Below are 26,256 nucleotides of genomic sequence, written 5' to 3'. Positions count from 1 at the left end.
TCTGGTTCATCAGGTGATGGTTTCTCTGGTGCATCAGGTGATTGAATACTGCTCCCAGTTTCATGGAAGGACCAAAGACTTGCAGTAGCTGCAAGATAGAATACCTAACATTAGAGAAATGCTGTGTGAAGAAACCCATGCTTTTCTCATGAGGGAAAATAAATGAAGAGGTTCCAAACATTGTTTGAGTCACATTTTCTTTTGTGGCAGCCATATAGATTCAGATGAAATTACAATATGCTCAAAAGGAGTTGTGGGAAGGAAGGCCTGCAGGAGGGAATTTCTCCAGTGTTATTTCCACAGATGCCTTCTGTGGTTTAAGGAGTCTTGGGGAGCCCCAAAGTGCTGATGGCTGGGGGCCTTAGCAGTTACTGTTTTGTGTTTCTTCCATTCTTGTGATCTTCCATAGCCATCTGCTCCTGGCTTCCTTCTGACAGTGCTGGCTGAATGGAGCTTTGGCTCAACTCTGACAAGTCTAGTCCCATTTCCTGGGTTGCTGTTTGCTGACTGCAAGCAGGAAGAAAAGGCTAATAAAAGGTTCTCTGCTCCTGGCTCCTCTGTGAGGTTCTCATCTCCCTTTGCAACAACATTAATGTGTCCACCAGAATGCAAAGTAATGCCAACACTTCTGAAGGCTGTTATTTGGAACTGGTGAGAGCTGCTGAGGAATGACTTTCAGCTTGATTCATTAGTCATGGAATTAGAAAAGAAATTAAACAATCAGATAGCTTAAATAAAACTGACATGTTTCTATGGTATCTCTAACCAAACACATGCTCAGTGTGTGCTTTCTTCTGCTTTAGGAATTTCAGAAATTCCATTTTAGATCTTCTGAGGACCTGGAACACTTGTTGTAAAAACGTTCAGTGGATTGAGTCTGGAAGTACTTCTGAGAGTGGTCAATAGGAGTAGAAACCTTTCTCTAACTTCATTCAAAACCCCACACTTGATCTAAAACCTGTCAGAGAGTAGTGATGGTTTTGGTGCTCCCTTTTCTGCACCCTCAGCAGGCTCAGCATCCTCCTGTGTGTGTGTGTGTGTGGAGCAATATATGGTGAGACAAATTCTCATCGTGCAACAGAACCCACGTGACTTGGAGCATTTCTTCATTTGCTGTGTTGAAACCAGCAGGGAAGGCGCTGGGATTGCTGCTGCCGAGTTTCACGGAGTGATGTGGATGACATCAGGATTGCCTTCAGTCAGAAATCTTGAAGTGCAGCTTTGCTGGGTGGGTCTCAGAAGAATTTGAAAGGGTTCTGGAGATAGGGCGTGTTTACCTCGGTCAGAGTAGTGAGTGTGATGCCTCTTCCCTGCTAATGTGCTTCTGGTCTTTTTGACTTCAACATCAGAAAGGTAAGAGTTCCTTTTTCTGCCCTTTTTCCTGCCCTGCTATGTTTTGTTGGGTTTTTCTCCCTCTCCTTACATCAGTCTGTGTTCTGAATTGTCAGCATGTGCTGGTCTCTAACCTTGTTTTATAAGGGAAGAGTAGAGTAACTCTTATGAGTAGTCTTCAGATAAAGAATGGAATGACATTAATGAGATTTTATATTTTGCCATTAAGTATTCCAGCCTATGTGAACTGCTTTCTATTAAAGGAAAAAAAAGAAAAAAGACAATACAGGTTACAGCAGTAGCTTTGCCTTTCTGCTTGTACCATTATCCTGTTAAGTGCTTGTAAGAGCACTTCTTTCTGAACTGGAAGGGAGGAAATTTTCTTAACAGGAATAAATGTTAATTAATGATATAGACAAGATTATATAAGAGGAAAAACCTTAAATTTCACTTGCTTGAAAAAGCTACTTCTAAATTATTTTTTTTAATGTAAAATGCTAAGATAAAAAAGTCCTTTAAGAAATTCAGTTTAACAGAGCTTTGGTGGTTTTTTAAGAAGACTTTTGAAGCTCTGAAAAAGCTATAAATAACACACCTAAACAAGCTGCCGGAAAGGATTATTTCATAATAACACCACAACATTCAGATGGAAGAACCCCAATCATGTTGTTGCAATGTATCTCTATTTTTCACTACCTTCCTACCTCGGCTGGGTGCTACCACTGATGAAGAGGCTGTGCTTTAGCTGAAAATTTCCCTTGCATTTGTTAGGACTTGAAAAGGATGTCAGAGTAGCTGAAATAATGAAAGACCAGTTCCGTTCTGGCTCCTCCTCCTGTTGTCTTTGTGGGTGGGGAATGTCTGGGCAGGTTGAGCTGCACAGGAGGGATAACCAGGAGGGAGCTGGGAATGGGGATGCACAGCAGATTTGGCTCGGCTGCTGGCTCTGGGTGGCGTGGAGAACATCAAGAGATGGCCAAGTGTGAGCCCCTGGTGCACACCATGGCTGAAGATTCTGTTTCAGGAAGCTGCAAACAAAGCTCTCCAGAGTGCAAATGCACCAAACCTGTCCCTTTCCTGCCTTCCAAGGGCTAATTTAAAACCTTGAGTCATCCACTGAGGGTGGAAAAGCCAAGAGCTTCTCCATCCTCAGGTCTCCTCTCTGGTTCTCACTATTCTGCTGCCTCCATGCGTTCTGTGGTACCTCTATGCTCCCACTGCTTGTCCTGGCCTCTGTGTACCCTCTGCTGCTCAATTCTTCTCTGCCCTTAACTCTCCCCTGAAATAAGTGACACAACTCTGCTGAAATCTCCATTATGTAGCTTAGCATTTTAAGTTAGAGGTCAAGTTTGTGTTTCAAATAAAGTTTTGGCGAGCTGCAAAAAATAATTCTTTTCGCATCTTTCCCCCATGGTAAAAATTTGAAGAAAAATCTCATAATTTAAAAGATTTTTCTTTACATTCTGATAAGTGTAACCAAGTTCTCAAAGCAACAAGTTTTGTTCCTTTAGGTTTGTTCAAACTTTTTGTGAATTAATCGTCTGTTAAGAACCTCCAGTTTGGATAGAGTTAGGGTTTTTTCCAACAGCTACTTTTTATCTCAAAATTATTGCAGTTACTTGAGTTATTTCATAATTCTTTATTCTACTCTGTTCATGTTATGGATTTGTAAAGCTTAAAAGTGGACACAGTTGCACTGTAACTGTGCAGTGAGAGAACTGTATTTCACTTTCCTCAGCAGCCTGCCATCACCTAAAACCATTTTAGCTGCTCAAAAATGATTTACCTTTAAGGAGAGAGCATGGTGACTTTCACCCAGAAAATGAATTATTTCAGAGAAGTCTGGTTCACTTTTTTGTGGTTTGTTTTTTTTCTCCTCCCAGAGAACAGGGGAAAAATAAAAACTCACTTGCCACCTTAAGTGAGATTTATTCAAAGTGCTATTTTTGCTTGCTCAATATAGTACCCAAGTTACAAGGTAATGTGAAAGAACAGTAAAAGAAGTAAAATGCTGTAATTGCCCTGTAATGAGGCACTTAAAGTGTTTACAGTTGAGATTTCTACAAGCCAGGGAGTAAATGTGAAATAAAAGGTCTCACAGCAATCTTAACTCAGCTGTTTGAATTCGGTATTTTGGGGTTTCATTGTAAGGAACTCCGAGTCCAGCAGCTCCTTTATTCCGTGCTGCCACTGCTGCTGTGTGTGGGCTGGGAGAGGTGTCAGCCAGCTCTGCCTCAGGTTGTGGAGAATTCAACTGGGATCATGTTCTCCCACTTGCACAAACAAGATAAGACAGGATGCAGAGAGGTGGCAGCATCAACCCAGCCTCCTTCCTTCAGTCCCTTCCTCCACAAACCACAGTTCAGTGTGCGGGACCCAGCTCTGTCCAGCTGTGTCATGGTGTAGATGCAGTTGAGATTCTTCACACAATGTCCAAAAAAAAATTTTTAAAAAAATCTGTTTGTAGTAGAACACAAATCTGCAGCTGGAACTTGTGTGTTAACTCCTGGAAGTATTGCTGCGTCTTAAGCAAAACCAAAGCCTGTGATATGGTGGATCTGATCTTTAGTTGCTCTTTTAAACCAGTTCTATTTCATGCTGAGGATGAACAGCCTGGAATAGCTTTGCTGTCTGTTTTGATACCTGAGGCTTGATTTTTCCCAGCAGTCGCTGCACCAGATTTATCAGTTCTGCCAAATTATGAGGGGAATAGGAGAATTATGCTGTTCTTGCTTTTTGCTGATTTGAGTCTTTCCCTGTTACACCTCTGGAGCCTCACTGAGGAGACTTAAGGAGATGCTTAGGAGAATTAAGGTTGCATTCACTTGCATGTTTGTGTTGTTGATCCATTGGGTTTTGTAATTTATTCAGTAAATAAGGATAGGAAATCCTCCTAATACATCCTGCAAACCTGGATATTGCCTTCTCTTAGTCCTGGCTTCGGAAATGCAGTTTTTGCAAGCGAGAGCTTTTGTGCAGAGAATACAATCACAGCTTTGGCTCAGTTTCTATTTATTAATTCCTCAGACTGCAGCAGCCAGAAATTCCCCTTCAAAGCAGCTCCTGAATTTGTTTTGCAAAGTGCAGCCACATATCTTTTGTCAAACCCAAATTTGCCCTTTTTTTCCTTTGCTTAATGATATTAAAAATATGAGGGCTTTTTTTTTATTGAACGTATCTAGGATCCAAGAAACAGAGCTTTGAAAGAAACTTCACATTGGTACTTCCCAACTGTGTGGGCTTTCCTTTAATTATAAAGGATGCAGTTCCTGAAGTAATCATTCCTGATTTTCCTGTTTTGCACTAGCCCATTAAAACTAGATTAAGCTACAGAGGTGATCCTTCCATAGCAGGGAGGTGATTTGATTTCTTTACTGGAAATATTTAATCGCTGAGAAGCAGAGGAACTTCAGTTTTTTAAAATATCTTTATTTTTGACTGACTTTTAGCCCCTTCTAGGGCAATGATTCCAGTTTTTTCAATGCAAATGCTCTGGCAGTGCTGGTCCATGGATAGGGATCTGGGAAGAGGCAGAGGTTTTTCACCCTAGGCTGGGCAGAATGAGTCACTCACTGTTGGATTTCTCACTCCTGCTTGCTTGGCGCTGCCACAGGCTGTGGGGAGCAGCTCTGAGCTCAGCACTCAGCAATAGGAGGCTTAGGCTGGGTAGGATTTAAAGTTTTTAGTTAGAGCTGGTCCCAAATTAGGCCAAGCTTGACCAGCATCTGCTGCCCATTCTCTGAAAGCAGCGTTTGCAGGAGAGGAAAACAACTTGTGACAGTGCAAATGAAAAGCATTTACTTCTGAAATGCAGTATCTTCAGCCTGATCCAGCTCTGGGACTGGTGGCCACGGGTGCCCCCCTTGCTCCTGCTCAGGTCAGTGTTTGTGAGGAATTCCTTACCTCCCAGGTGCTCCAGGAACCTCGTGATGAGAGCTGAAGGGAGGCAAGAAAGCAGCCCAACTATTTCACTGCTGCAGTTATGAACATGGAAATCTTCAAGGTTTCCCAGGGAATGACCTGATTGGATGCAGTGAAAACATCCAGTTTAAGGGTAACGAAACTTAAGAATAGGCTGCAGACAGATTTGGAATCTCATCATTGGTTTTGTCAGAATCACTTGGTCAGTGTTCATCAGGGATGGTCTAACCCCCATGGACCAAGCCAGTCCTGTACAAACACAGGGATTACAGAAGGAAGAGTTTCGGAGAACCCACCTTTTGATAGACCTGTTTAGTGTTTGTGAGGAAAGAGTTCCCTTGAAGTATGTGAACTCTGGATCAGACCTCAAATCCCAGAGTTCCCTTATATTTTAGGATTAAGCATGTACTTAAGAGCTTAGTTTAATAGTGCTATATTAACTAGTTTAAGAGGTAATTGTATGGTGAGGCATCCATGTGTGGAAGAAAACCATCAATTAGTGAGATCCCAAGAATCCAATAAGAAATTATGCACTACTGGGCTTTTCTAAGGTTTAAATGTTTTGGGTGCACGTTCAGTCCCAGCCCATCTCACCACAAGGCAACTGTGAGTGCTCCATCCACTGTGCACTAACAGACTGGCCTGTTTTTATTACAGTTTGTGATAGCTTGCAGTGCACAGTCTAGTTAAAATATACAGATATATTAGGAAGCAGAACTGTGTAACAAGGCTCTCCCCCGGTCTTCTATTGTCTGCAAGCCTTTCTGTCTGACCCAAAATGTCATGTTTCAAAGTCCTGCTTCATTAGGATGGCGCCTGCAAGCTGCTGTTTAGGGTCTGTTAGCAGCCCCAGTATAAATCCCCTCTTCCAGGAGTTTATAATTCAGCAGTAAAACATTGCTCTAGGCTGAAACTTGGCATATAAAATCTCAGTGCGGGAACAATTGTGATTTCTCCCTCCTTCATTTTTGCATTTGCTTATACACACACGATTCATTCAGGAGGTTTTTACTGTCCCCTTCCTGCATTTTAAAAGATTAAATGGCTGGGTTATTAATAGTTCAATTCTGACTACTGTGCTTGGCCAGTAAATGGATCTGCAGTGCTCTGTTTGATGGGTACAGGTCACTGTTTCACAAAACCTGCTCCAAGCTTAGTAGAAACAGCCCAGTGTGGACCAGCAGTGGTTGTTTGGCTGTTAATTAATGTGGGCTCCAGTGTTAATTAACGCTGTGTCCAGGTCTGGGATGCTCTGGGCATGGTATCCTGAGCCAGCTGCAGGCACAACTGGAATCCTGTGTTCCCCGCTCAGATGTGGAAGAACAGGGAAAGGCCTAAAATGCTGCTTGACCTTGGCACGGTTTGATCTTGTCTCATGATCCTGTACAGAGGTATCACTGGGAGATCTTCTGATGAGACAGAGATTTGATTGAAATCATCCTCCCAGCTCAACTGTTCTCTCATCAAGGCTATGTTTCAATGAAATCAGCTATTTCCTCATGTTTTTCCTGGTTTACAGAAAATTTTAGCATGGAAAAAGTAATTCAAATTTACTACTCCTAGAAATCATGGGAAAATGGTGTTTCAGCCTTATGGAAAATGTTATAGTAACTTCTATTTTTCTTCAATGTTAGGATATTTTTATAGGATGTATAATATATTTGTACTGTAAAGTCATTACAAATAAATGAGAGAGAACAGCAATTTCTAAATATGTAATGTAGACCACGAAAGTTAAAAAGGAGGCTTTTACAAGAATGAAATACTTCGGTCAAAGTGAATTTTTTTTTTCTTCCAGAACTGATTTTAGAAATTTCTTCCTGATCTAGGTTTTGGTCACAGTTAAATCATATTATTTCCCACAATTCCCAGAAAAAGCTTGCTATGCACTATTATGTTTTTTCCCCACTTGTTCCTGTGCACAGGTGGTTGCAAATTCAGGGTATATATCCATTAGCATATTAAACATCAGTAATTCATCAGTGAAATGTCCTCATTACTATGGAATTGAGGCACTCCCTGGACTTTCTCATCTCTTTTCCACTCTTCCTCTCACTTATATTTAATTTATAGAGGCAGCCTCGGGAAGATCAGTTCTCATTTGTATTAATATGATAGATAATTAGTGTTGCAGGAGATTTGACCAGGTACTAATCAGTGCAGTGTGAGTGACTGAAAGGAAGCAGCAGGTACCTCCCTGTGCAGATTTCAAAGGCTTTGTATTGCTTTATATCAGATCAAAATTTGGCTTTATTATTTTATCTTCTTCTGGGTTACAATCTCACCTCCTTGCTCTAAACCAAGAGGGTTTTAATTTCCTGTGTGGTTTTTTTTTTTTTTTACCCCCTGAGAACACTGACTTTACTGGTTTTGCACAACAAGGTTCAATATGGGTTTTTCGTGAGTTTTCTCTTTAATACATGAGGAATAAATGAAATTCTCTCTTTATTTACTCAGCATGGCATACATACTAAAGACACTCAACAGCTGGTTCTGGTGGGAGAATATCTGGATGCCCATCAACTGCACGTGGGCAGATTTTGTAGACCGTGATGGACTTGTCTTCCCCAAACCACATCAGTTATATGCCACAATCCCGTATGCTCTTGTATTGCTGATCATCCGGTTCTTCAGTGAAAGGTAAGAAACAGAAATGCAATTTGAGGCTGATGTTAATCCTCATTAATGCTGAAAATGAGATATCTGTAGATCCATGTTGTTTTATAAAGGAGGATTAGTTGGTGGTTTACTAGAAAGATCTAGTACAGATAACATAGCAGGTGAAAAATATTTTCATTATTGGGTGTGTGTGGCTGTGGTCCAATCCAGAAGGAAAATATTTCTATTCAGCTTCTCTAGAACAGCATTTGGATACTTCTTATTATCTCCTTTCACTAGAGATACAATTCATTCTAAACAATTCGGGTTTCCTTTTTGTCTTTCAATGGAAGGATAGAGAGATTTATCCTCTCAACCAAACCTCTCATTTGGTCCTGCACCAGAACATTCGTGTGAGGCTGATAGATCCCAGGTGTCTCTCTGTGGCCAAGCTAAGCAGACTGGAGGGATCTCCAAGTTTCATGTGATTATTTTATGCAGATCTAATAAAGCTGGTTCCTTTTTTCCCCCCTCACTTTGGCACCAAAAAATGGATTGCTTCTGCAGCTGGAATCTTAGGGGACAGGCAAAGGTTGGCTGCACAGAAGAAAGCTACAATCGTGTTAAGATTTGCAGTGTGTTGACTTATTTATTTGTACCTTTTTTGCTTTACTTTCTTTTCCTTTTCCTCTAAAAATGTGATTTGTAGGTTTTTGTAATTATTTCAGGACAGAATGAGGAAATTTGGAATGTCGTAAGTTGGACAGACTTAAACCAGAAGCAGATAAGATCATTCATGCTGGAAATCAGAAGTAATTTGGATCATATGTTCATAACCATTCCCAGTGTCTCCTGAGCAAACTCTTGCCCAAGCGTGTCTCACTGCAGTGCTGTTGGAAAGGACTGCTGAGGGTGATTAGCCCACACATCTGGCTGCAGTGAGCCTGAGGGAAGCTGACCACTGCTCTGAGTAATGGGGAATCAATGGCTGAGAGCAGCAGGAGGGAGGGAGCTTCTCTGAACACCCTGCCCAAGCAGGAGGGCAGAGCTTTGGCTCTGCAGCCATTTGGGTTGAAAAAGGGAAGGGAGAGAGAATCTGTCAGTCTCAGGGTATGGCTGTGTGCCAAAGTCTGGATGGTGGGGTGGCCCAGTGAAGAGGGTGCCAAGTGACTTTGCCACTGGGACAAAGTTTCCCAGTAGCATCCAGTCTCCCTTCACTCAACTCCAACACCCCTCTGATGGACACAAAAGTCAGGGTGTTTCCTTGAGTTTTATAGCATTTCATGGCCACAAACTGGAGTCCTTGGATTTTGTTGTATAACTGCTGATAGACTGTGGTTCCCTCTTGGGATTAGATAGAAAGAGATCCTTTTTTCCCAGTGCACTGGCACATTCTATGGCAGATTAAATTATATCAGATTTGTTTTCTTCATTTCTTGGCATGAGAACAGCCAAGGCCTTGTAACTGTGTTGTATTTCTAAAGCTTTTCCTGATGTGTCTTTTCAGATATGTTGCTAGACCTCTAGCAAAAGCCTTGGGCATAAAGAATGTAAGACGTGTGAAGCCACAGCCTAATCCTGTGTTAGAAAGTTATTTCCGGGAGTGCTCAAGACATCCATCCCAAGTAAGGATTCTCATTCTTCCAAACTCGTTTTGCTTTTGGAAAATCCCACTCTTACTGTTTCAATCAGCTCTCAGCAATGACATCATGGGATGAGTTCCAGCTGATTGACAGATGACTTAATTTATTTGGGTTTTTGTTGCTGTTCTGCTGACAAGGGTATGTGGCATCCGAAACAGAAAATACGTTTAAGATGTTTAATTTTCTGGCATGCTGTTCTAGGTCAGACTGTTAATAATATTTCCAGTGAAGATTAGTGTTCCATCTTTAACTCATTCTGCCTGGAGGAAACTTCAGCTGGTGTCTGTTGTTGGAAAGCAGGGTCATATTTACTGCAGGCAATAATATCAGAATGCTGGCATGGAAGCCTTTTGATCTGTTATGTTGCTGCATACTTATGTGAGAAAGAAAAGCAATCCTATTACCATGCTGTTCACTTTTAAAATTGAGCAAGAAAAAAAGACTAGCCAGTGCTTGTCACCTCCAAAAATGAGGCAACTTGGTTTTTGATAGGGAGGCAGGTACTTTGCTGTGAGTGTAGCCTCAGGAAGTTCACTTACCTGACTACAGTTCCCGAACAATTGCAGTTTTCCCACACTGGTTTTGAAAAGAATTATGTGCTTTCTAGTAATGAGACATTTTGATAATTATTGATAATGGAACTTGGCATCCTATCCCTAACTCTGCTATTCTTTTATTGTGTCTTTTGCCTGATAACATCAGGAATAGATGTATGGGTGTTCACACATGAGCTCTTCTCTCCCTGGGCAAGAATCCCAGACTCAGTTTCATTCCTTCCTTCTGCTTGAGTAAAGTCGGACAGTTGATTTCTGAAAGGAAGCACAGCAGTTTTAGATTCCTCAGAACACAGGAAGGATTCCTCTGCCCCGTTTAGGTGTCCGGTTTGGGGACCAGTGTGCCTGGGAAAGCCTGGCTGGCAGTTGAGGGCATGTGGGCTCCGTTGTATGGAAACAGAGTCGCTGTTCCTGCATGGCAGTTGGAGTGCTCAGAGCCGGCAGGGTGGGCTGGACACAGCAGCTGTTTGCACTCCTGCCCTCCCTGGCAGCTCAGGTGCCTTTTCTCACATTCCAGAGGTTTCCCTGAGGGTAGGAGGTTACCTGGACTGGCCTCACCCCGGTGGAGGCAGCGCTGCTGCCACCCACTATTTGCATCCTGCCCTTGGGAGGAAAGAACTTTTTCAGGGATGAGCCAAACACTCTCCTTGCTCCTGAGGCAGCCCTGGTGAGGTCATCCCACACCTGCTGCACTTGGGGATGGAGGAGAGGGAGGAAGGTCATTTTCATTCCAGGCCACTTCTCATCTGTGAGACTGATATATAAACAAATTATTAGTATTTATGATTAGATAAGATATTAGGTGTCATGTCCACATGTGTTCATACAGAGCACTTCCCCCTCCAGACTAAGCTCTCATCTAACAGTAAAAGTTGCATCTCTGAATCTTTAAAGAGGGACCGGAAAGACAAAAGGACAGTTTGTAGATCTGTTCATTTTGTGCCTGATTTATTTATATGAATAGAAATCCAGGATTTCTATAAGCATTACTCCTCGATGCATATTTAATATTGGTTATATTTTTAAATGATGACTTTACAACAATGTGAACCTGCTCTGTGAAGTACAAAATAAATGAAAGTGACATTGGAGTGCATCTACTGCTAACGCTGTTCCATTTCTTGCAGTCAGAGATCAAAGGCCTTGCCAAAAAGTGCAACTGCACCGTCCATTTGGTAGAGAAATGGTTCAGGAGACGGCGGAACCTTGAGATCCCAACAGTGCTCCAGAAATTCCAGGAAGCTTTGTAAGGAAAGACAATGCTTTTGGTTATCATAACTTTCCTCTTTTAGGAAAAAAATGATTGAGGTCTCCCCTTTCCAGAAGGCTGAGTCTGCCTGATGAGGGTTTTGTTTCTGAATGCATGAACAAGTTGAAAGGATTTAGTAGCATTTCTCCAAATAATGGTTAAGAGTTTAGGTTAACTATTTCTCCTGGAAAGAAAAACCACCTTAAAATATTTTATGGTTTGCTTCTTTGTGGAATAATGGAATTGAAGGCTCCTGGTACAAAGTGTAAGATGAATGCATGCAGAGAATAGGAATATATTTTCCTTTCTGCCACTAATCATAGGGGAACAACAGTGCTTACCCTGGTTTATGTTTGTACCCATGCTGTCATTTTGGGATGCTGTCACGTGTTCCAAAGTCAGTTCAAGAGCAGGAATTGTGGCATCCAAACTAAAGGACAGGTGCCACAGCTTCGTCATGGGATACTGTGTGAAACAGGAACTCAAACTCTCTGCTGAGAGTGGGCCAGTGAGCAGCTTTGAGTGGTAGTAATGAATATGTAAGAAGTTTCAAAACCTCCTGCATATGATTTTTCACTTATGTGTGAGAACTTCCTCATACCTAAACAGTTTAAGTGTGATCTAAAATCTCATACAAATTGCAAATCCCCAAATGGGCACAGCTCATCCCTTTTGGTGACTGACATTAACTGTACCAGTGTAACACACTTTCAAATGCTCAGTGTATTTGGCTTTTCATTAGCATAATTGCATTGGCAAAAATTCACCTGATTATAATATTGAACCTCTGTTACTGTAGATCAGCTTAAGGAATGAGGGTTAAAAGTACAGCCCAGAGCTCAAAGTTGAGTACTTTATCAAGATTATTTTCAGTGTTGATCAATGTGGTGATGGTTTAGTGGTATCCTCTGTCAGACATAAATCCAGATGATAGGCAGAGGTGTGTCTCTTTGAAGTTTGTGTTGAGTAAACTCTCCTGACATGGTTTATGTTTGCTGTTGTTTTGGGGATCAGTTAATTTGGTTTCACAAGTGACAATAAGATTTCATGCTCTTGCTAAAAGACCTGCCTGCCATGCATGCCTGTCTCTAGTAACACACAGCTAAAGACTGAAATTCCGACTTGCTTGGCATCTTGAGTGAGAATGAAGCAAACAGGTTTCTCTTGTGCAATTTTGTGAACCTTGCTCTGCTCTTTGTCAGTGAATTTAATTGAATATAATTCTCTAGGCAAAAAAAAAAAAAAAAAAGAGGAACAGAGTTATTCCACTCTAGTAGTCAGTGTTATGAGTGTTATGAAATTTTTTGAAAGCCTGCAATCTCCAGGATCTTTTTTCTGAATCACAAGGAAAATCTGATGAGCCAGATCTAAGCCATACTTATGCTATTAGTGCTCCCAGTTAAGCAACACTGGGGTTTGCATGAAACCTTCACTCCCTTTAAGACTTACCAGCCTTTGACTTCCCCTACTAAGTTCTTTTTTGTTACATTCAGTTCAAGAGAAAAGGTTCCTGAAGTTAAACCAGAAAATCCTCTTGCATAGCTGTTGTTCAGTGCTCTCTCTGGTGGCCAGGATCAGAGTTTAAAAGGCACCTGAGTAAAATTTGGTGAATTTGGATGAATTTTACTTCAGGTTTTATTCACCAAATTCATAAAAAAGCTCGGCTAAATGCAAAACGAGGCAGTGCTCTGGCAGTCATGCACATAGAATGAGTTCATCTGAAGTGCTGTTTATTGCCAGGTGTGTTCAGTTTATATTTGTAGGGCTGGGGACTAATGGCACAGTCTGGTAGGTGCTCTGTGCTTTGAATCCAATTCAGAAAACCACTTGCAATTTACAGTCAACAAAGAATCCGTTCTGCCATACCCACTGCACCACTCACACCTCCTTGTTTGGAATGGGAGGCATGAAGGCAGAAGCAGCCTCTGTGTAAAGTCTGTCCCAAGCCACAGTGTTGTGTTTTCCAGCATCTCTTGGTTAATTCTGAGCCAGGTTTTACTTGTGGGTTCCACTCTCTCCTTCCATTTGCTCTCTGAATTTCCACCATGTGCCTCTGTGCTTTTCCTGTCCATGCAGTGCTTGCTGTGTAGTGTTATTTTCAAATCATCTGAGGAAAGGTAGTTTAAAGTTGAGAAGAAAAACAGTTGTTTATCACTTTGTATCAAGTGCCAATTTTATAATTATTTTCCTGACTCCTTTCTCAGGTGTGAGACACATTATTTTGTCTCACCTCCAACATTCCACATCCTTATCTTTTGTTTGTCGTTTTTCTCATAAAACACTCTCTCAGTCTTTGAACATCTCATTCTTTCTCCTGGAATATCAACCTCCAGGGAATGTGGGGCTCAGAAAGGAGGGGCTGCTTTTACCAAACAGGTTCTCCTCCTCTTCTCTCATTTGGCACTTCATTAATGCTTGCCAAAGACCACAATCTCATTTTATACACCTCTCAATCCATTGCTGCAGTGCTCTTGTGGTGCACTTTTCAGTGGGTTCAGGTTTTCTGGGAGATGTTTGCTGCTCTCTTCTGGGATGCCTCTTGTTCTAGAGCAAGTTCTCACCAGGTCTGGGGCCATGTGCCTGGCCCTGTGGTCATAACCTTTCTTTGCATGTGAAGTCCTGCAGTGTTTTCCTACTAGTCCTGCAGAGCTGCTTAGGGGAAAGGTCAGACTTGTCCCTGCCGAGGGGAAGAGTGGAAAGGAAGGAGTTTTCCATCACCTGTAGAGGTGGGAGTGGGAATGCTTGGGCTGAGGCTGCAGCCACACCCAGTCCCAGGGACAATACCTCCCACGCAGGCTCCAGAGTCATTAGGAGCCGATTGCTGACTCCAAATCACTGCTCTGACACGTAAAAGCAACAGCAGAGTTCACTGAGATGCTCGAGTTTTTTTTCCCCTTTGCTGAGTTAGCAGGCTGATGGTGCAAACCTGGAAGGTTTGTCTGCCTTGCTGAATATCCATTTGATGCACAAAACGCTTAGATCAGGGTAAATTCTGGCACACCTAGTCAAATATGAGGTTATAGTTAATTGAGACCTTGTAGCAAGATGTAAACTAACCCAGAAGAAGCTAATACTTCATAAGGCTCCCCTGTTGTCAGCAATTGGTGTTGAGATGAAGTGATGGAACCCAGGAAAAGGTTTGTGTTTTCAAACATTAATTTTTAGGGGTCTTATTACACTTGGCTGTGGTCATTCTCTTGATCAGTTCAAGCCTGGCTGGAAAATTACTGCTATCATCACAATTAGAATATCTGTATTGTGATAATGTAAAAGAATTTCCTGATTTAGCAGTTAACCAAACCTTAAATACTTAAATATTAATAATTCAGGTACAGTTAATATGTGGCAATCCTTAACTTTGAGTGTGAGGCCACATTCATGTGAAGATTGTCTGTGACATACAATGATTTGCAGTAATTCTGGCCCAGGACAATATCTTTACAAAATATAATGGTTTGTTCCTATTTTTTAATTTCAATTTTGCAGCTGGCGATTTTCATTCTATCTGACATCCTCCATTGTTGGATTTATATTTCTGTATGATGTAAGTTAACTTTTTGAAAGATTGATACTCTATTTTTAACAAAATAATTTCTACATTTTCTTGAATCCCATTGAAAGACTCTGGTGTCAGTGGCTCTGTGGGTCAGATCTTTGGTGTGTGTAATCTGGATGATGGGCTGCAATATACACTGAGATTTAATTTTTAAGTTAACTTTTGACCTTCTATGATAAAGGAATTTATGAGTAATCAGTATTTTTAAGGCAAGCTTGAAGAAGTCACGCAGATGGTTTTACAACATGCCTTGTTAACACCTACAAATGCATCACATGGCCAGGCTTTCCTCAGAGGAGGCCATAAACCTTTTTTTTTTGGCAGCATTTTTGGGGCTCACAGCTATTTATTGAGGTGTTGCTGCTGAGTCAGAAGTTGGGAATAACAGAGAGAATGGTGCTTGTAACTCTGTGAGCCCTGCCTGGGGTGTCATTAATGCTTCCCCCGAGCAGCGGAACAGATCCCGGCGTGTCTCTGCTCATCTGGCCCTACTCCCCAAACACTGTTTATCATCCTCAACCACTGCTCTGTGTGTGACTGGTAAACACAGCAAATTTAATCACTGTGGCAACATATCTTGAGTAATTGCAGTAATAAAACACACACCCACTGCTTTGGATGATGAAATTGTGAACTGGAACGTTTCAGGTGTCCTGACAAGAAGCCAAAAAGCTGGGAACAATATAATAAATCTGAGATGTAAGTTCCCTTTAGAAATTGGTGGAGAACAGTTATCAGGATTACAGCTTCTTAGCCTGCTCCACTTAGAGAGGTTTTAAGTAGTGAAGATTTTGAGTTAAGATGATAATTGCTGCTGAGCTGAGCAGTGTCTGACTGATGTGTCTTCCCCAGAAACCCTGGTTTTACGACATCTGGCAGACGTGGGTTGGTTATCCGTTTCAGGTGAGCTTTTTGGCATCGGGCCAGTGGCCTCCAGGCGTTCCAGGTATTTCCCCATTGGAAGGGGTAATCCACAGCAGCCTTTTCCCTCCACACGGGCACCACCTAAAGAGGTGTGGCACCCAAGCCTCCTGCCTTTTTTTGGGAAGTGCTGCTGACTGTTGCAGGACTTCCCTGGGATGTGCCTGTGCTGCAGCTTCCCCCTCCAGCCAGACCACTGTTATTTCCACCCACCCCGGGACACCAGTTCCTCACTGGAGATGTTATCAGGGTTCCAAATTCAGTGTAGAACTCCTGCACTGCTCCAGGCCCCATGGTGCTTCAAGGCACTCTTATTTTAATAACTCTGCCCCATCCCACTGCCTTCTTATCCCTGTGCTAGGCAGGGGCCAGGAATACAAATAATTCTGCCTCCCAGCTGAGTTTTCCCAGCTCCTGATACACACCTGGGAAATGTATGTACCCAAGGGAGCAGCCAAGCTCCACTCTCCCTTAGGCAGATCCATGGGATTTTAGCATAAATAACTGACATTTCAGTTTATTATGTTAATTGTTCACCAAAACAGAGGGGGTTTGTTTGCAGTTGTTTGTAATTAAATGCAGAAGGACTCTGCATGTAGTTCTGTGACAGAAACATGGAGAAAAAGCATGGTAAAATCCAGAGGTGGAGGAGGAACTGTGGGAATTGAGAGTTTGGGCTGAGCAAAGGTTAAAATACTTGGCTCTCAGAACATCCTTCTTAATGAAGCCCAGGACCGGAATTTAATTTAACTTAATTTTTTAAGCAAGGCTCACCAGAGGAGCAGAAGTCAGGAGAGGAAAAAAGAAGTAATCTCACTCGGCATTTACTTTTTCCTTTTCTCAGAGTTAACTGTGTTTTTTCTTCATCACAGACCTTGCTGCCATCCCAGTACTGGTACTACATGGCCGAGATCGGGTTTTACTGGTCTCTCATATTTACCCTTGGGATTGACATCAAACGGAAGGCAAGTGCTTGTGCTCGTTCGTAGCTTGAACCTTTAAAAAAGGTGTTTGTAAAAGGAAAAGCGACGCCTGGAGCCGGGGTTTGGAGCAGCCACTTGAGGGCAGCATCAGTCTGCGCCTGGCACCCCGCTCACGCATCCCGGCTGCCAGGGCAGCGCTCGGGAAATGCCAAGTCCGAGACCCTCAGGGGCTCTGCTTGATCCGCTTTACCTTTCTTTGCTTCTGTCCCTCCCAGGATTTTATGGCTCACGTCATTCATCACCTGGCAGCCATCGGGTTGATGAGTGGCTCTTGGTGTGGCAATTACGTGCGGCTTGGAACTCTGGTGATCTTCGTGCACGACACTGCAGATTTCTGGCTCGAGGTAACCCTGCTATCCAGCTTCTTTGTTGTTGTTGTTGTTGTTGGGTTTTTTCCTTTTTTTTTTCCCTTTTTTTTTTTCCTTTTTTTTCCATGTCCTGAGGTTTTTGATTGTTGGGATTTTGATTTTGGTGTCAGTGACACTTTGATCTTTTTGCCACGATTTTGATATGATCCTTTCCTATCCCCACAGGGACACAGCTTTGCAGATTTGTAACTTGTAAGATAAAAAAGAGCTTCTAGGTAATTTATGCTTTGTTACAGAATCCATTATGAGAAAGAAGCAGAAGAGAACTTCCTCAGTACAGAACAGTGACTGGAAATAAAGCTGCCTCCCTGGCTTATTCTTGTTTCACTGATAAAATTAGACCAGGTTGGCCACAGCATCACTGAATCACTGAGGTTAGAAAAGACCTATGACATCAAGTCCAACCTGTATCAGGTATCTTCTGGCAGAAGAAAAGTTTCTTCTCCTGGACTGAAGGGAAAGTCTCTTCCCTGCACTAAATATCAGTAGAAGTGTTTAAGAAGTGTTCTACTCTGCACAGAGCACTGTGATCAGAGTCACTTCTGGGTTTCTTGGAAGACAAACACAGTGTTTCCTTCACTAGAATTACCCTGAGTTTATTACACCAGGTTTGAGAGCACAGTTTCATCACCTCTCTTGGTGGCAGTGCTAGTGTCAGCAGCCCGTGTAGGCTGTTATCTGTCCCTGTCCATTTATATTCCTGATACTCTATCTTATTGTATCAGAACAACTAATTGTGGGGTTGTGCTTTTGGGATTGGTCCAGATTAAACAGGTTTTCTTGCTGGGTTACTTTTAATCCTGAATTGCTCCTCGGTCCAATTACCTGCGTGACCTTACAAGCAGTTGAGTTGACAACTGGTAGGACAGCACTTGGATGGAAACTGGAGTACCAGAACAACTTAATCGAGCCCTGCCGCTCAAAAGGAGGAGGAAAAGAAAAGAAGTTAATCAAGCTGCTGTTTAAAACTTAGGCTTGGCACCTGCAGCTTTGCTCACACTTGAAAACTTTGTCCAAGGTGGTTCCTAATGGAACATGGAGATCTGGGCAGTTCATTTAGGGGAGAAGCAGCATTATAGCCTTTATTAGTGGGACAGAGACCAGCACTGAGGTCTCCTGCTCTCAAAAATGAGAAGACAGGAGCTGAATTAGGCCCAGAGGAGGGTCAGTAACAGGCATGTCCCAGAACACCTGTGTATAAGGGGTCACTGCTACTCCTGAATGTGCAGGTGTAGCCAGCAGCTTCTTCTCTTGGAATTCAGTCTGTTTGGGACCTGGTAGAAAAATGAGGAATTACCTCTGTTCTAAAGAGCACTTTGTGTTTCCATTATACTTTATATTCTGGTCTGAGAGCTGCTCTTTAGGCCTTTGCAGAGTCCCTTTCCTTCAAGATAAAAGGAGAAATATAAATAAAGAATCTGGTCTGATGCTGCTTTATTAGGTATCAATAAAATGATTGTTTTACATGTCAAACTGGGAGAAAATACTCTTCCTGCTTAGGTGGAAGATGAGTCTTTATTTATGAAATTGCAGAATTTATTTCAGACAATATTTATAATATGTTTGGGGGTTTTTATCCACTGCAGGCAGCCAAAATGTTTAATTATGCTCGCTGGGAGAAAACCTGCAACATGCTGTTTTTCCTCTTTGCTATTGCATTCTTCATTACCAGGATGATCCTGTTTCCCTTCTGGTAAGCAATATTTAATCCAGTCACAGGCTTTTACTTCATTCCCACTCCTCCTGAAAGTTTAGTGTTGTTGTGATGAAAAAAGGACTTGAAAACTGTGCTAGTGAGAAAATTGACCAAAAGCTGCCATTTTCTTTAGAAATTATTACATTAAAATAATTTTAAATGAGCCTTTTGGACCTAAATAAAAGCTTTTATGTTATGTAGCTTGTTTTGCAAGTAAGTTAAACTGCATTTTCAATGGGACTGAACTTCTTAACTAGGAGAAATCCTTTTCCCTTTCATTCCACCCCTTCTGCTGTAGCTGGAAAGTCAGAGTACCTGAGTGTAGTTAACTTTTTTTTTAGAGCCTTCTTTCTGCTACCCGGTCCTTGGGTAGTTCCCCACCTCACTCACATGAGGAGCACTCAGAGAAGTTTAGGTGAACCAATTAATTTATGTAGTCAGCACAAATAAATCTTAACCTGCTAAATACTTGCATGCCTTTGGAGTGCTATGATTTAATCTGCTTTGGAGTATCCACATGGGTGCTTAACATGTTTATCTTTTAAAAAGTGTTTAATGTGTTTCACATTCACAGCTCTAATTTGCCCCTCCCTGCCCATGGACAAGCCCTTAGAGACTCAAGCTGGTTAAATTAATAGTTCTGAACACTGATCAACATAAGGCTTTAATTTCCTGTAGTATTTTCTTTCAGAAATGCTGATGTCTTTTATTTTATTGTTGTTTATTTAATTAACTGTACAAGTGATCTGCGATCATTTTGCTTCACTGAGTTTCTTGTTCTTCAGTTCTTGAGCTTGGAACCAAAACATGATGAGATTAAAGGGGCTCAAAATGCCTCAAATAATATAGAAGTAGTGAAGTCTGAAGATGGACAAAACATATGTTAATTAACAAAAAGCCCTGTTGCAAAGCCTGTAGGATTTTCTCTGGAGTGTAGATTTCAGATTAGAGAGAATTTACACTAAAAAAAGGCATAGGCAAGCTCTGAGTTGCACAGTATCTAGACCACACAGAGACGAAGATCTGAAAAACAGGGACTTTTTCTAACCTCACTTAGAATACTTTCATGCCAGACTTGAATTTCTCATCTTCTGAAGTCTATATTTCAACAGAGATGCATAATCTAGCTAAGGCAGGGCTTGCTAATTAATCTACCATCTTTGCAGAGCTTTTTAATATTAATCAGCTTGGAATATGAGATTAGAAATAAGTGTAAATAGCATAAGGAAGAGATCTTGCACCAGTAACAATGATCTTTGTTTTTTAGGATTCTTCGTGCCACACTATACCAGCCTACCTACTACTCCACAACTCCTGTCATAGCATATTTTTTATTCAATGGGATGCTATTAACCCTCCAAGGCTTGCATATATATTGGGGCTACTTAATTTTCAGGATTTTGAAAAGATTCGTTTTCCTAAAGGTAAGAAATTGATTTCTTCAGAAGGATGTGTGACATATCAAACAGATGCCAATACCTCCAATAGATTTACTTGGAATTTTACTGTTTCCCTGACCTTTCAAGTCAGCATTTCTGAGAGGGATGTACAAAGCATAGAGGTGTTCAAACATGCTTTGCACCTCCCATTGTCACACCCAATGTCCTGGCTGGAATATAAAGACTTCAGCTAGTCTTCAGCAATGGCGTTTTTTGCCTGTATTTGATGTTTTGTACCAATAGTAAATGAGAAATGAGCTGTCCCAAAAACTAAGATGGTCCAGAAGCCCTAAGATGGTCCGGAACTCCTCAGGAATTCCTGTATTCTGAGTGAAAGCAATCTTTTGTCACTGGGCTTTGTAGCAACTCACCAAAAAAGGAATGATGAGAGCTTTGACTACAACTTTTCTACGGCATTTAAATTTCTTCAGATTTGCCTAAATCTGAGGTCACCTAAACTTGAGCACTGGTTTCGGATCATGAAAACCAAATGAAGCATATCTGGTATTATATTATGACTCAATGAAATGCTGTCATATTAAGCTTGGAGCAGAGAAACAGTGCAAGTCTGCTGCTGCCTAATCTGCTTTTACCTTGTAGAGAAAACTCAAATGGGAAAAAACTCTGAAGAAACCTGCCCTTTATGTCTCGTTTGATTGCCTGAAGTAGTGACATTTTCACAAGGTCTCGTGCCATGAAATGTGCAGTGGGGGTGCAGGGTAGATAAAACATTTAGCGAAAAGCATTTGAGAGGAGGACTATGGAGAATGTCTCTAACATCTGGCACAAATATTGACAGGTATATTTTTCTAGTTAAGAGGAAATTGAAGTTGTGCTGTTGAAAAAAGGTGTTTTTTCTGAGGCTCAAGAAACAAAAACTTTAATTAAACTGACTGTCCTTTTATCTGAAGTAGTTTATGCTGTGAAGCATCTTAAGGAAGTAGAAATATTCCTTTCTTCCTGTATCTGATTGTTGTTTGAATGCTAACAGGAACCATCTTGTAAATTATTGGAGTTTTGGATTCCATCAAATCTTATGCAAACAGGCAGCTGGGTATCATAGGGAGACCCAACATCTGCCCTAGAAGTTACAAATTCAGCCCTTGTAAGACAGAAGACAGAAGGGACAGATCTGTGGAGGAAATGGTTTGTGTTGCTCTGCCTCTAAAACAGGCTTCTATGTTCCCTTGGACACTGAGAATCTTGTACTTCTTGTGTGTCATTTACCTCGGTTTGACCAATTACTACATTATTTCTGGCCTGACTTACTGAGGTGTAAAGTGCTGTACTTCTTGTTTTCTTTTGTGATTTTGGCCTTATCTCTGTGCTGTCCTTGTTCCCTCGGCACAACCCCTCTTAGGAATGCAGAGACATCCCTCTGCTTCACAGCTGAGGAAGAGGAAGGTTTGGCAGAGTTCTCCATCCAACCTGGTTGAGGTTGTGAGAGCCCAGTGCCGGAAGGTGCTCAGATGCAGTGGTGAACAGGACATAGCCAGGCCAGCTATATAAGGTCACTCTGCCTTTCCTGCTTATGTGCCTTTGCAAGGGGCAGAAATGTTTTATTTTGAGATAAGAGCTTTGTTGTGTTCGTCACTGCTAAAAAATGGGAAAGCACCGAGCCTGCGTCCCTACCGCGGATTTTTGATTCCTTATACAGCTCTCTGAGAGGACAGTTTCCAAATAACATTTTTACAGTGGTAGCAGCAGCAGCCTGGGCCCTTTTCAGTCTGGATGACTTCAGCTGGCTTGCATGTGCAGCCTGTTTTCCATAGCAGTGGCAAACTTGGCTGTGAAAGCAGCCAGTGCCTCCAGAGCTGGAAAGGCAACGTTGACTAGAATGGCGTTGGCAAGGCAGCGTTTTTATACCAACATCTTTGTTATAGACATGCTGCACACAAATAGCTGCTGCTATTTTAGGGAAATACCAGTAGACCATCATCCTGGTGTTAGAAGGGGTTTGTTTCTCTGCCCAGGACTGCCTGTTTTCTGAATGAAAACGTAGCAATTTTTTTGATATTTTTCTTGAAGCAACAGTTAGCTACTTCAGATGGAAAAATGAAGTCATGGTGTAATGGGTATAGAGACTTCTGTTGTTGTTTAACTGAAGGAAGCTCTGAGCATAGAAGGGTGTAAGGAATTTTTTTTCAGTGCCCTCTGTGCCTTGATCCTGGAGTTTTGGGGTCACTGTAGCCTCGAGAGTTGGTGGCTTCTTCTGTGCTTTCTTCTTCCCCCTGAGGAGAAGATGGCTTTTGACTGAGAGTAACTGGTCAGAAGCTCTTCATCTCAGCTGTCACCTCCCCCCTGCACCAAGAGAGGGGACAGTTATCCTCAGCCTTCTGGGATAACAACTGACTTGCTTCATCAAAAAAGAACTTGAACTAAAAATCTTGAGTTTTCCCTCCTCCCAAATACTGAAGCGAGAGATGGCTGAAAATGAGGGGAAAGGAAAGAAGGGAGATGATCTTTTGCCATCCCTCTGTGCCCTGTTTTCCCAGCCATGGGGCTCTGGCACTGGGACTGGTGGCACAGAGCAGCAGTGGTGGCCTCCAGGCTCATGGGACTTGTGCCACCTTTCCCTTGGCACTCAGGGGGAGTTCTCAATCCACAAGCTCAGCTGTACTCAGCTACTTCACATTAAGAAGCTTTTTATTTTCCATAAGGGTAAACTTGGGGGTACAGATTTTTTTTTTTCAAATCCATTTTTCATATAAATGTTCCCTAAATGTCCTTTCTCATGTGACATTCGTGACCTTGTGTATGAGTAAGGCCTGTAAGAAAAGCCCTTCGAGGTCAGACCTGTACCCATGTACCAGTTCTGCTCTGAGAGGAAGGAGGACGTTCTTCAGTGTAATTTCTTTCCAAGTTAGGTCAATCAATTGCAATGTTAGCTGCTGGCTGCCATCTTGATGTCCAAGGCCTTTTGTTGCTAGGAAACTCCGTGTGTTTCTGTAATATTGTTCAATTACATGGTTAAATTACCCACTTGTATCAAGTTTCAAGCACCACTGAAACATGTCTAGTCATCATGTCTGCACATATGAGAATATTTTAGGAAAATTGAAAAAGCATATAGAGAAGTATGTACATATGCACTGATTTAAAACATCTCGCCAGGAAAATCCCGTGGAGATTAAACATTTTATTTCCAAGGTCAGAAAAAGGGAGTGAATGACAGCAGCTTATAGCCACATTATTATGGCAAATTAAGATGTAAAATATATGTTAAACCCATTACACACTGAGTTAAGGTTTTGAGACTATGGTGCTTTAAATCTTGAAAAATGTGTGTAAGTTGTAGGAAACGGGCATGATGTCCACATGTCTCAGATACTTCAGGGCTGATGCAAAGTCCATCAGTGGAGGGTAATGGCAGGTTTCTAACAGACTGTAATGTGTCCAGGAATAGGTTTTCCTGCTCTTGTAATTGTTTTGCCACCATCAGACCACCTTCAAGGAAGGCAATGAGCTGCTCACTAATGGCTGCTGTTATTTCAGAGTCATCAGCAGCAGTTTTCTTGGATTCACTGTGGTTCTTTCCTCTTCCTGAAGCAGAAAAGACCCTGCGCTGCTGTAGATCAGGATTTTGGACTTGTCACTCTTAAAAATTCTATGTTCAATATTCCTTTGGCATTTTGTACTTGGTAAGCTTTTTAAAGACTGGTTGGGCGTATCCTTGACCATGGTTTGTTCATTCCTTATTTGGCCCAAATTCCCAAGGCAACAGTGAGAGTTAGTGCTCAAAGAACGACTAAAAACAGAATAGGGGAAACTGAAAATGATAAGAAAATACTATTTTGGGTCGAAATGAGAGCTGCAAAGTGCTTGTTATGATACTTCTGCTGTTCCCAGCCATCATTTTTCTACTGCAGCATTTTTCCTCTTACTTTTTTTTTTTTTAAAGCTTGATCTGCTTGCATCAAACAATTTGACTTTTAATGAGAATTAGCACATTCAGTGAGAAGTCATTTCCTTCAGAAAGATGCCATGCTACAGGAGTTAGAGAACAGGGTTAATTTCCTAACCTAGTGGCACATAAGATTTTGTTTTCTTTTACTTATGTGTTTTGTCAGGCCTGTGCTGCCCAGTGTCTGTTGGGGTGCTGGTAAAACAGACCTAGAGGTGCACTTGCCTTAATTCCAAGTGGCTGTTTTAAAAGCAGCAATGCATTTGAGAGGATAATGATAATCTAGTGAGTTACATTTTCATGACTAGAACTGGAAAGCTGTGGAAAAGCTTTTCCTGGATATTTCGTTGTTCCCTTCTAGACTGGGGAGGGGCCAGTTCTGCTTTGGAGTTTGAGTTCTCTCAGTGGAGGGTCAGCACAAAGATAAGACAGGTTGATCTGGATTAGCTGGGGTTGCTTTTTCTCCATTTTGAAGGAAAACAGGTTGTGGAGAAGTTGAATTTGTTGGTTCTCAACAGATGAATATTTATAGCAGATTTTCTCATGAGGATGGCTTACTAGGGGAACAAAGTAGGCCAAATGAAAGCTTTCCCTCTTAGACATGAAAACCAGTCAATTTGGGAGCCTTCCCAGTTGGTTAAAATGATTGCCCTGGGGACATGAGTTGTTTAACAGCCTGGAGATGGGAGTTAGCCAGCCAGGTCAGCAGTGTGGAGGCTCGTGCCCTAGTAAAGGGAAATTACTTCCTGTTATGACTTTCTTTCATCTACATATTTCCCATTTCGCTCCAGCAATCTATTTAAACCCAAAGCCTGGCTACATGTCTCACTTGATGCTGCCAAATTAATCTGAGGGAGGAGGGTAGGAGGCAAGCAGAAGGAGCACAGAAGAGTTTGAGGTTTGCTAGGCAAGGAGCAGAGAAGCTGAGGAGCCCTGGAGGCCTGCTCTTCCAGGGATGTGGAGTCAAGGCTGCCCCCAGCCATGGATATTGTCAAAGTGTGCAGCCCAACAAAGCCTGGGAAAGAGGAAAAGCCACCAGTTCTTCTCCGCTGTGCCAATCCAAGAGCACTCTTTGGTCTCTGGGGCCTCAATCAATTTTCCTGGCACTACGAGTTAGAAGGCAGATTTCTGTTTAAATCTTTACATTTACTCCAGATTCTGAATGGGTCAGCTGCTGAGCAGTGACTTCCAGGGAGGTGTGTTATATATGCTTAGTAGGTTGTATGTTATATCACACACTAAAATATACTTCTCAGGTTTCAATACAGCAACAATGTTCTTTGCTGGAATTTTTTTTAAATTATTTTTTTATAAACTCTGCTTAGAATGCCCATAATCCCACAACATTTTTTTACTTGAACATTATAAAAAATCAGGTAAAACTTTGAAAACCTGGGTTAAAGGCTGTTATGACCATTGTGGAGGAATGAACTAATGAGAAACCACAGGCAAAAAAAAAATTGTGAGCGTTTGGTTGTAATAGATGGGTGGTGAAGGTGTGCTGGGGTGGGAGCACTGGGGCAAAGTACCCTTCCACAGCCCTGCTGTGCACACACAGGACTGTGCAGGAGCAGCCTCAGTCCCTGGGCCAGAGTCCAACAAATTGGGGGTGTGGATGCTCCCCTTGCCTGTCTCACGTAGGCCGAGCCATAAACAGCTCTGATGTGCTGCAATAAAATTCTGCTCTTTCCAAAGTCGCTGAGTTTGAATTCAGTAGGAGCTGCAGATGACCAGTGCCTCTAAGAATAGAAACGCCAGCCTCCCTGCAATCCTGAGGCTTCCTGGCCTGGCCATTCCCGAGGGTTGATCCTGGGCCAGGCTCTCAGCTGGTAGGAATGAGCGCGGCTCAATGGGATTGTGTCAGTTTTCACCAGCAATGGATCTGGCCAAACAAGCACCCCCGCCCCTCTCTGCGTGTTCCCTGGCACAAGGCAGCTCCACTTCTAGTAAATCCCCCATCCAAATGGTTCTTTTGATGTGCAAGTTCTTAACTCAGAGGAAAGACAAATGTTGGTGAAGTTTTTGCTCTAAAATTAATTGCTTTACCTTGCTGTTCACAGAAGGGCATTTGCTGACAGATTTTCTGGCTTCT

At 42.1% G+C, this 26,256-nt stretch overlaps 1 protein-coding gene across 1 annotated transcript in view; it reads left to right on the top strand.

The window, feature by feature from the left end:
* The first annotated feature begins 1,330 nt into the window (after positions 1-1,330).
* Positions 1,331-26,256, top strand: part of CERS3 (ceramide synthase 3) — a 32,098-nt gene continuing 7,172 nt past the window's right edge. Inside the window, exons 1-10 of the mRNA XM_066196146.1 lie at positions 1,331-1,353; positions 7,711-7,893; positions 9,359-9,476; positions 11,176-11,294; positions 14,784-14,841; positions 15,706-15,756; positions 16,647-16,739; positions 16,973-17,101; positions 18,712-18,818; positions 20,089-20,245. Of these exons, the coding sequence (XP_066052243.1) occupies positions 7,712-7,893; positions 9,359-9,476; positions 11,176-11,294; positions 14,784-14,841; positions 15,706-15,756; positions 16,647-16,739; positions 16,973-17,101; positions 18,712-18,818; positions 20,089-20,245 (1,014 nt within the window). The 5' untranslated portion in view covers positions 1,331-1,353; position 7,711. The remainder of the gene's footprint in view (positions 1,354-7,710; positions 7,894-9,358; positions 9,477-11,175; positions 11,295-14,783; positions 14,842-15,705; positions 15,757-16,646; positions 16,740-16,972; positions 17,102-18,711; positions 18,819-20,088; positions 20,246-26,256) is intronic.

The sequence above is a fragment of the Chamaea fasciata genome, unplaced genomic scaffold (assembly GCF_029207755.1).
Source record: "Chamaea fasciata isolate MVZ Bird 193981 ecotype frontalis unplaced genomic scaffold, bChaFas1.0.hap1 SCAF_14, whole genome shotgun sequence".
NCBI classification, from domain to species: domain Eukaryota; kingdom Metazoa; phylum Chordata; class Aves; order Passeriformes; family Sylviidae; genus Chamaea; species Chamaea fasciata.
Note: the sequence above shows the minus strand (reverse complement) of the source record. Positions and strands in the feature narration are given on the sequence as shown.